An 11,144-nucleotide genomic window follows, 5' to 3' on the forward strand; every position below is an offset into this window, starting at 1 on the left:
CCAAATAAATCTCAAAATGGATTAGCTCCCTACAGAGATGTCTCCGGACCCCAACCATTTGCAATTTTAGAATTCCAGAAGCGTGCAACCTCTCATGATATTCATAATTATCTAGCATCTCTCCCTGGCAGTCTTGAATGGTGGTGGGAAAATTTAAAGCAATGGTGGTGGAATTGGTGTTGGAATATTGAATGTAATCAATTAATGTGAACAACCTTATGAAAATAAAATTTAAAAAATAAATAACCACAGCCCGCCCCCCAGCGCCATCTTTGAAGCGTTCAGCATAAGAGAAGGAACACATGGAGGGTGCGGGATCCCAGAGGGAAAAAAAAAAAAAGAAAAAACAGGTTCCAAAAAGAGCCGAGATCACCCGCAAGTTCCAGATGGAGTAGGTGCCGCATCCCGCCTCCCCCAGATGGAACCCCGGTGACCAGAAGCCTCTACAAACACAGCTCGAGTATGCGGGAATGAGGACTTTTTCTCAAAACCGCGCGGCCGCGTAAGCGGCCACGCGACATCTCTCTGTATACAAAGTGATCAATGAGAAGTAAACCACCCAATCTTTCTCCCTGAAAGTCAGAGTTAAGTTTGGAGCACGGCCACAGCCCCAGAAACACAAGGACTTAATGCAAAACCCAGCAGCTTAGAGCAGAAAAGCGAACGGACGATGAGTTAACCCAGGCCATCATTTCTGCCCAGAGGGGAAAGGGTGTTGCCCCATTCGCCCTCTCTTCTCTGGAAAGAAGGATGGCGGCCGCATGGGAGCCTTGTGGACAGCAGGTATGAGCCGGGAGTGTGGGGGCGACTAAAACCTCATGGGAAGGGGGGCGTTCCGGTCCGTCCTTCACGCCCTACCGAGTTCACCAGTCACCCCCCACGAGCGGCTCTCCAGCACAGCCACGACCCCAGAAGCACAAGGACTTAATGCAGAACCCAGCAGCTTGGAGCAGAAAAGTGAAAGGACTATGCGTTAATCCAGGCAATCATTTCTGCCCAGAGGGGAAAGGGTGTTGCTCCCTTCCGCCCTCCTTCCTCTGGAAAGAAAGATGGCGGCCACATAGGGGCCTTGTGGACAGCAGGTATGAGCCGGGGGTGTGGGGGCGACTAAAACCTCATGGGAAGGGGGGCGTTCCGGTCCGTCCTTCACGCCCTACCGAGGTCACCAGTCACCCCCCACGAGCGGCTCTCCAGCACAGCCACGACCCCAGAAGCACAAGGACTTAATGCAGAACCCAGCAGCTTGGAGCAGAAAAGTGAACGGACTATGCGTTGATCCAGCCCATCAAGTCTGCCGGAGGGGAAAGGGTGTTGCCCCATTCGCCCTCTCCTCTCTGGAAAGAAAGATGGCGGCCACATGGGAGCCTTGTGGACAGCAGGTATGAGCCGGGAGTGTGGGGGCGACTAAAACCTCATGGGAAGGGGGGCGTTCCGGTCCGTCCTTCATGCCCTACCGAGGTCACCAGTTGCCCCCCGCGAGCGGCTCTCCAGCACGGCCACAGCCCCAGAAGCACAAGGGCTTAATGCAGAACCCAGCAGCTTGGAGCAGAAAAGTGAAAGAACTATGCGTTAATCCAGGCAATCATTTCTGCCCAGAGGGGAAAGGGTGTTGCTCCCTTCCGCCCTCCTTCCTCTGGAAAGAAAGATGGCGGCCACATGGGAGCCTTGTGGACAGCAGGTATGAGCCGGGAGTGTGGGGGCGACTAAAACCTCATGGGAAGGGGGGCGTTCCGGTCCGTCCTTCACGCCCTACCGAGGTCACCGGTTGCCCCCCACAAGCGGCTCCCCAGCACAGCCACGGCCCCAGAAGCACAAGGACTTAATGCAGAACCCAGCAGCTTGGAGCAGAAAAGTGAACGGACTATGCATTGATCCAGGCCATCAAGTCTGCCGGAGGGGAAAGGGTGTTGCCCCATTCGCCCTCTCCTCTCTGGAAAGAAAGATGGCGGCCACATGGGAGCCTTGTGGACAGCAGGTATGAGCCGGGGGAGTGGGTGCGACTAAAACCTCATGGGTCGGGGGGCGTTCCGGTCCGTCCTTCACGCCCTACCGAGGTCACCAGTCGCCCCCCGCGAGCGGCTCTCCAGCACGGCCATGGCCCCAGAAGCACAAGGACTTAATGCAGAACCCGGCAGCTTGGAGCAGAAAAGTGAACGGACTATACGTTGATCCAGCCCATCAAGTCTGCCGGAGGGGAAAGGGTGTTGCCCCATTCGCCCTCTCCTCTCTGGAAAGAAAGATGGCGGCCACATGGGAGCCTTGTGGACAGCAGGTATGAGCCGGGAGTGTGGGGGCGACTAAAACTTCATGGGAAGGGGAGCGTTTCGCTCCGCCCTTCACGCCCTACCGAGGCCACCAGTTGCCCCCCGCGAGCGGCTCTCCAGCACGGCCACGACTCCAGAACACAGAAACCAATTTCTTAACTATCTGACTTTCAGTAGAAATACTTCCAGGGTCAATAGGTAAAATAGCAGAAATCCAAAACCAACATTTAATTCTTGAACCCAGCTGTAGAAAGCAAATCACTTCACAATGCTTTTTCAGCATGTCTGATTTGGGGGGGGGGGGTAAACTCTAAATAATAGTGGTGAATCTTTTATTGAAACAATGAATCTAATCAAAGCAGATAGAGGGTTAACTAGAATTCATCTGCCTCACAGGGACGGGGAGGGGTGGGGGGTGGGGTTTTATTGGGGTTCTTCATGGTAAAAAATAAGTATTGGTAAAGGGAAATGTGTTTGATATTTGCATGACTGAGACATAAACCTGAAAGCTTTGTAACCTTTCCCACAGTGATTCAATAAATAAATAAAAAAAAAAATTTAAAAATAAATAAATAAATAAATAAAAGACTCCTGCTCTTAAGAAAAATACTAGAAAAATCACTTGATCACTTGACATCCCGTTACTCATCAATTTACTCGAGCGGGCGCAAGTAATGTCTCCATTTGTCCCTCCGCTAATGTAGCCCAATGGTGTCTGCTCCTTCTAGGAACATGAATAGCCTCAATTCAATCATTCAGGGTCTTGATGAAGCAGTCTGACCATCTCCTAGGTGGGCGACCACGCGATCTTTTTTTTTTTTTACAAAGAACCCTACAAGTCAACAAGAAGACAAACAATCCAGTTAGAAGTGTGTATGAAGTCTGAACAAACAAGCACTTTTCCTTTCCTAAACAAGGAAGTGCAAATGATTGAAAACCATTGGCTGGTGCTCCCCATTGCTGTCAAAGGCAAAACGCAGGAAGAACCCCTGAGAGTCTACAGTAGCATCAAGCCCTGCCCCCACCCCCATGGCCCTGTGGGGTCTTACTCTGCAGCCCATGATGGGGACTGGGTGACTGGCATGCACTGATGACCAGGGGCCTAGGCATAGCTGCAGACCTAAATACATGTCCCAGCACGCAGTCACCCGCCGCTGGCCCGGAGCCAGCCCCTGGCACTACAGTGAGCACATGGGCCTGTGGCATAGACCTGCTGGATTCCTCATGGTTTCCTGATGGTTCAGACCAATAAGCCTTTTCTCCTGGTCCATGCTGGCATGACGCCATTGATGCCCCCAGCTCAGGGCTGTTGTGGGGGCCCATTAAAAGCTCTGACCAGTACCAAGTGCTCAAGAGGGGCTACATACTCTGGAAAAGGCCTAGCCAGACCATGTGGTGGTCAGCTGGGTGGACAGGTAGACGCCTATGGTGGGAGCTGGGGGACTAACTAGACCAGCAGCTTGGCAGTTACTTTGGCATTACTGGAAAAGGTAATGATCCTTCAACCTTGAGCCCAGAATACCCATTTCTAGAAAATTTGTCTAAAAAACCTCATTTCACCTGCCCTCAGTTAAATTTACCCAGATGTCCATAGTCGCCTCGCTCCTAATGGTCTCAGACAGGAAACACAAATGCTGCCAACCTGGAGTGGAGAGACACACTGGGGCTGGTGGGAAGAGGAGCACTGGAGCAGGAGACTAGGATGAACTGCAACCACATGCAGGTGAGGCCTCACCAAGCATGCTGTCCACAGGAGCCAGAAAGAAGAGTGCAAAGAGCATGACCTCACACAGGAAATTCTAAAATGAAGGGTTAAAAGGTTCTCTAAGGGTTATAAAAATGCCATAGAACTACAAAGAAAAGCAAAGGAAAAGTGACCTCAAATGTCAGCTGTGCAGTCCCATGACAGAGGCTGTGGGGGAAATGGAGCATGAGGGCCTTCCTTCTCTGCGTGTTCTTGGGTACCAGATTCACAATCGTGTTTCAAGTTATGTGTGTGTGTGTTTGTGTGTGTGTGTGTGTGTGTGGTATGTATGTGTGAGTTTTATTTACTCTTTCGTAAGTATAATATATATATTAAGGGGGGTATGGTGCCGCCAGCAGGTCAATCTGTACCTGTGAGGCGAGTGCATCAGCAGCCTGAGGGTGCCTTCAGACTTCCAGATACCCCAAAATTGCTGCTGTGCCTTTGGCCAGACCCCAAAACTTGGGGCAAAGTTTACCAAGAAAGTAAATGGCCAAAAGTTAGGTATGTGGGAGACACACCCACAAACCACCTCCAGTTCAGCTATATAGTTGGAGGCATGGCCTCTCTGGTTTCTGATTGAACTGCTTAATGGCCATGATCCCAGAGACTCAGAAACAAATCTCAAAACCCACCGGCTTTTGGCAGAAATGTGTCCGGTCCCTGCAGTAGGTTACCGGTGCTGGGCTAACCCAGGTAGGAATAGGTTTTGTGCCTTGGCCTATTCCCCCTGGCGGCCCGGTGGCCGCCGTCCTCCAGAGGCCACTGGACAGTCAGGTTTGGGTTCACAGTGATGAAACACGCAGGACCTCATGGGATGGGGGTGGAGCCTGTCCTTTCCTCCCCACCCCAACGAGACCCCAAGTCATGGCCCACGAATGGCCTCTCTGGCTCCTGATCAAGCTGCTTAATGGCCATGATCCCAGAGACTCAGAATCAAATCTCGAAATCCAGTGGCTTTTGGCAGGTATGTGTCTGGACCCCACAGTAAGTTACTGTTGCCAGGCCACCCCAGGTTGGGAAAGGGTGTTGTCCCTCTGCCTGCTCCCCCTAGGCGGCTCAGTGGCCACATTCCTCCAGAGGCCACCGGACAGTCAGGTTTGGGCCCTCAGTGACGAGACACATGGGGCCTCAAGGGATGGGGGTGGAGTTGGCCTTTTCCTTCCCGTCCCAACGAGACCCCCAAGTCGCCGCCCATGAATGGCCTTTCTGGCTCCTGATCAAGCTGCTTAACGGCCATGATCCCAGAGACTCAGGAACAAATCTCGGAACCCAGCAGGTTTTGGCAGAAATCCCTCCAGATTTAAGTGTTAAAATTTTGGAATTTCAAAATTGCATGGCCACTACTGCAGCCACACGACATTATATGTCATTCATAACCAGCAATAGAAAACAAATTGTCTACTGTTGCCTTTTCAGCAGATCTGAGTGTTGGGGTAAAATCCCAAATAATAATGGTGGGTCTGGTGTCAAAATATTGAATGTGATCAAAGTAGAGAGATAGTAATGTGGAAATCATCTGGCCCACAGATAGGGGGAGAGTGTGGGATGGGGGTACTGGGGTTATTGGGGGTGGAGAATGGGCACTGTTGAAGGTACGGGTGTTTCATTGTATGACCGAGACTTAGACCCGAAAACTTTGTAATTGCTCTCACGGTGAGTTAATAAATAAAATTATAAAATATATATATATATATATATCCATTAAGAACTCAAACTGAAGGGTCAGGAGATGGTACAGTGGGGAGGGCACTTGTCTTGTACATAGCTAGGCTGGGTTCAACCCCTGGCATCCCATCTGGTCCTCTGAGCACCACCAGGAGTGATTCCTGTGTGCAGAGCCAGATGTAACCCCTGAGCATCACCAGGTGTGGTCCTCAAACCAACACACACACACATACACACACACACACACACACACAAAGGAAAACTTAAATTGAGTAGAAAAGGATCCTAGATAGAGAGAAAAACAAGGTCTCACAGCAAAAGAAGGCTGAATACATGCATGAGGAGGGGGTGTCATAGATGGACATGTACATGGAATATTCATGTACATGGGATGGGCATAAGCATGAGGGAGACACGTGCATAGGAAGGGTGTGTGCATGGGACATACATGCACCCCACAGAGCCCCCACCCCATGCACCCTACAGAGACCCCACCCCACCCCATGCACTCCAGAGCCCCTGCCCCGGGGAACCCCATAGAACCCCACTCCCTGCCCTGTATGCCCCCATAGAGTCCCCTGCTTCAGGAACCCCCACAGAGCCCCCAATCCTGCCCTGAGCACCCCTACAGAGCCCCCAATCCCACCCGCGCACTCCTACTGCAGCAGGTTGGGGTCCTGGCTCTGAGGACCCTGTGGATCCCAGAAGGAAGTGACTCCCCTAACTCCTAACTCATGTCCCTGGAGAGGCAGGGACACAGGGATCAGGAACAGGGGCTCCTGGTCGCACAGCGGTGCAGGCTCCTTCCCCTGTCCTCTCCTGCCAGTCCAGGGGCTGCTGCATGCACAGGCTCCCACGGGAAGCCAGCGGCACAGTGCCAGCACCCCAGGAAGACTTCTGTCTGCTCTGCCTATCGCATGCTGGGTGCGGGCTGGGGCCCCACAAAACTCTGCCAGCCTTTCTCCGCTGCCCCCATCATTGATACCGACACTCTCGGACGCCTGGACAGACACCTGCTTCTCTGCTCCAGGAGACCCGGAGGGCAGCACCACCCCCCTACTCTCCCACCCCCATCATGGGAGACAAGCTTGGCCTGGGGGTGGGGGGATGCCCAGGTCCCTGAGTCACTCCCCAGAGCTGGTGATGAGGCAGGAACGGTGGTGCCAGTCTCTGGGCTTCTGCCCAGGTCCTGGGTTCTTCAATATTTTCAAGAATGAAAAATACTGAATAATAAAGATGCGCAGAATGAGAAAATAGAAAAGTTTACTGGAAAGTAATTAGAAGAGAGAGAAACTCCCGTCAGGGGAGGAACTGAGTATAGGACTAAGTTAAAAGTTTTTATAGGAAAACGGGGTCTTCCTGTTACTAAGCACACCAAGTCAGAGAGGATCCCCATGGGTTTCTGGACAGTCCTTGCTCACTCAGGGCCCATGTGTGTTTAGAAAAAACTCACAGCCTGTATTGGGGCATTTCAGGCGTTTTATTCGACCCTCTCCTGGTTGACCCTTATCTCTAGGTCTCCTGGGAGCCCGAGAGCTCCGGCAGAATTTATGCTCTTAGGAAAGTGTGAACTACCCAGTCTCAGGGGCTCTGTGGGTGCATGGGTGAGGTCTCTGGTGGTGCGTGGGGCGGGTGGACGTCTATTGGTGCATGGAGTGGGGGCTCTGGGGGCGCATGGGCGGTTGGGGACTGGGTTCTTTCCCTGGCGTGCTGTCCTTGCTGTCCTATTTCTCAGGCCCACCTGCCTTCAGAAAGCCGGGTGTTCTGGCCCTTCTGTCTGAGGCCAGCAGATGTGCTGCGGGAGCAGGGCCATAGGCGGGCCTGAAGGAGAACCGGGTGTCCGTCCTCTCCCCTCCTGCCTTCTCTCAGCCATGACTCATGTTCTGGCTGGAACAGACGCAGCCCACACTCCCCTGCGGAGCTAGAACGAGTGGGTTCTAGTTCAGGGTCTCCCGACCACTGTCCCTGTCCTCGGGAAGGAGCCACTGAGCCTTGGGGGAGGCTCTGAGGACCCTGTGGATCTCAGAGCCTTTGTATGAAGGAGAGGCTGGGGGCTGGCCCCACTGGAAGGGCCTCCTAGGTGGACAGAGAATTGGGCTTGAGCTGTATTTCTCCAGGGCCTCACCTTCTGCCCTCTGCCTTCATGGCACAGCTCAGTTGCCCTCTCCTCCAGGAAGTCCTGCCCATTCCCTTCTGCCTTACTCCCATGGTAGGGAGACACCAGGCGCATTCTGTGAGTGTGCGTTCTGCATTGCCCATTTCCCAAACCCTCGAACCAGGAGGGGGCATTGGGGGCCCAGGGGAATGGACTCTTAGGGACCCGGTTCTGGGATAAAAACAGAAGCCAAAAATGGGTCTTTTACTGACATCCCAAGCAGTGCTCGGGGACCCGGGCCACTCCCAGCAGTACTGACCAGACTGCAGGGCAACAAACGCTCGGGCCTGGCAGTGCTCAAGGCCTCCAGAGCTGCCCTTGGTGATGCTTGTGGGGCCACCTGAGTCTGAGGGCAGACTCGGCCGTGCCTGCCCCCACATGCTCTGACCACTGAACTTTATCCCCATTACCCCCAACAGCGGGTCTTAGCCAACAGACCCTCAGGGCGCCTTCCACGAAGATGGAAAAAACCGTCTAGAAGAGGCTCAAACGCACAGGGCTCAGACTTCCTGCCCCTCGGCCTGGAATAAGACCCTCCGGTCCTCCCCTGCCTGGCCCGAAGCCCCCTCCCCTCGCAGGGCTCCCCCAGTACACCCGCCCCCCAGACGCAAGGATGGAGCCCTATGCTGCCTTCAGCCCCTGTTGCCCCATCTCCCACCTGTCCCTCCAAGCCAGGGGCGGCCCCACTCTCCATCCTTCCTGCCACCTGCTGGACTGTCCAGCGCAACGGGCTCTGCTGCATGCAGGTGCGGCTGCAGCGCCTCCTGCTGGGCACTCACCGACGTGGGCGCATTCACTACCGACAGGTTGTAGCCGTAGAGGAAGGACGAGCCAAAGGCGCCCACCAGGGATGCCACGACGAGTGAGCAGGACCAGTTCTGGAAGGAAAGGTAGAGTGGTCAAGGCGGCTGTGCGGGCAGCAGAGGACACTCAAGGAAGGAAGAGTGGAGTCCCCCAGGCACACAGGGGTCCTGTCCAGGCGGGGACTGCTGCGTTTCCTCCGCCCGTGGTGGGGTCGCAGGGAGTTCTGCAGGGTGCTCCCTTGGGTGCTGCCCCGCCCCCTCCCCGGACCCCCAGGGCAGTAGCTCCCTGCCCCCGAGGCTGGGCTTCTCTGTCCTGCAAGCACAGGTAGGGAAACAGAGACACGTGAGGGTCTCACTCGGGATCAGGGCACATCATGTGTCCCCCACTGTTCCGCCAAGCAAGGCTGGCCCCTGCAGGGGCGGGGGGGGGCCAAGACCCCCCCCACTTGAGGGGTCCCAGAGCAGGGCGTCCTATCAGAGCATGCTCTGAAAGGGCCTTCCTCCTCTTCTCCCTCAGGCCCTAGCCACAGCACCAGGGCCTGTTGCCCATGTCCATGCCACGGTTGCTCTTGACCTGGCTGTGAGGCTCCTCCCATTCCAGACTCTTCCATCTCCCAGGCTCTGGCCACATCCCCTATGGGCCCCCCGTGAGCCGGGCCCAGACTCTGTCTCCTGCGGAGGTCCTGCCTCTGCCCCTTATGAGGGAGTGGGGCCCAACACCTCCCTGTAGCCACAGGAGCTGGGGGCATGGGACACCTGCCTCAGCCCCTCTCCTCAGCCCAGGCTCCTTTCTGGGCCTTGGTCTCTCTCCTTCACCCAATCCTGGCAGGGGGGAGATCACTGCTGCCCGGGAGCCACCCCACTCTGTGGCCCAGTCCCCCTCACCAGCACCCCATGGGCAGAGGGGGGAGTGGGAAGGGGAAGGGACCCCTAGCATGTGTGAGACCGCTGTACCCCACATGCCTGAACACAGCACTACTGGAGCTGGGGCAGGTCCAGGACCCTCAGGCAGGCAGGACCCCACAGGACGCTGTACTCAGGCTCCAGTCCTCAGCACTCAGACCCCAGCACTCAAGCTCAGACCCCAGGGTCCCGCTGGGCTCTCGGGCTGCCGCCCGCACTGGGCCAGGCCTGGCCAGCTGCAGCAGCTCACCAGCCAGCCGCTGTGTTTACCTTCCTTCCACTCCTCCCGGGTGGGCGGGCTCCCTGGGACGGCCCCCTGAGACCGGGGTCACTGCTGGGACCAAGAGGAAGGGCCTGCTGACTGAGATCGCGGGGGTCCATGTCCGGCTCCTGGCAGTGAGAGGCCCAGCCCTAAGCGGACCCTGGACCCCGGGCCGTGCCTGGGCATCCCCGTGCGTGAGGAGGCAGAGTCCATGCGGGGAGGGCAGAGGGCGGGCGGGTTGCCCAGCGGAAGTGTGGCAACCGCATCTTCCCAGCAGGAAACAGCACTGACTGCCCTGTGGGGGTGGGCACGGCCAGGGCAGTGCTCCAGGACCCGTCTGCCGGATCACAGCCCAGCTACAGGGCTCCCGGGGGGGAGACTGTCCGTCTCCTTCTAAACGATCTCAGCAAAGGGGCGTGGAGGGAGGGTCTGCCATAAACTAGGGCAAGTCAGTCTCCCGTGGGAGTGGGGGAGGATGGAGCAGCGAGGCCACGCACGTGCTGACCGCACCCCTGAGCACACTGCCTCCTCAGACAAAGCCCCCCACTTCTGGAGCCTCCACTCTCCCCACCCCACCCCTGCGCCTGCCCCCGGGACAGAGTGTGGAGAAATTCTAGACCTGGGTGGATGCAGAGGTGCAGTCCAGCCCGAGGGGGTACACAGGCTCAGGCACAAATGGCCAGTGTGGGCCTGGCAGTGGTGGGCACTGGGCGTGCTGTGCCCTGCGCCACCCCGGGCAGAGAGACAGCCGTCCTCCCGTGGGGCTGCCTGGGGTGGGGGGGTTGCGGGGTCAGTGCTGAGGAGGTGGGATCCTCTTCATGTGCAGAGGACAGCCCAGCCCAGGGGCCGCCGCCAGGGCGGGGTGGCGAAGCTGTGCTTGAGAGTGGCAGAAGCCCCAAAAGTCCAGGACTGGGCTTGATCCCCCAGCAGAGACAGGAAGCTTGCACCTTGGTTTAGTGGGGGGACAGACTGGAATAAAAGTTAGGGGTGTAGGAATGCAGGGGCAAGGAGGGGCACGTGCTGGAACCAGCACCCAGGCCCACCCCGCACCCCTGCGGGACCAAAACATCCCAGAGGGGCAGCTGAGCCCCGCAGGGGGCTGAGCCCACCACCTGGTGAGCCCCACAACCCCCTGGAGAAAGGCCCTTCCTGAGCTGATGTTCAGCACTTGCCTGAGCCCCTCCCTGACCACAGTCCTGAGCAGGACCGGATGCAATTGTGTTACAGTGGCCGAGGGTCCCCCACACCCCAAAGGGGAGTAAGACAAGGCTGCTGGAAGACCTCCGTGCCTGGCCGGGCAGCAGCGAGCAGGGCACCGCGGGGGTCCCAGAAAAGGGTGTCCCGG

At 56.4% G+C, this 11,144-nt stretch overlaps 1 protein-coding gene across 1 annotated transcript in view; it reads right to left on the reverse strand.

Annotated features, from left to right (window-relative positions):
* Positions 1-9,954, reverse strand: part of SLC2A9 (solute carrier family 2 member 9) — a 55,788-nt gene extending 45,834 nt beyond the window's left edge. Inside the window, exons 1-2 of the mRNA XM_056132962.1 lie at positions 9,808-9,954; positions 8,611-8,709 (exon numbers count right to left, since the gene is read on the reverse strand). Coding sequence (XP_055988937.1) covers positions 8,611-8,709; positions 9,808-9,918 — 210 coding nt within the window. The 5' untranslated portion in view covers positions 9,919-9,954. The remainder of the gene's footprint in view (positions 1-8,610; positions 8,710-9,807) is intronic.
* Between the last annotated feature and the right edge of the window lie 1,190 nt (positions 9,955-11,144).

Source organism: Sorex fumeus, unplaced genomic scaffold (genome assembly GCF_029834395.1).
Source record: "Sorex fumeus unplaced genomic scaffold, SorFum_2.1 ptg000095l, whole genome shotgun sequence".
Lineage (NCBI taxonomy): Eukaryota > Metazoa > Chordata > Mammalia > Eulipotyphla > Soricidae > Sorex > Sorex fumeus.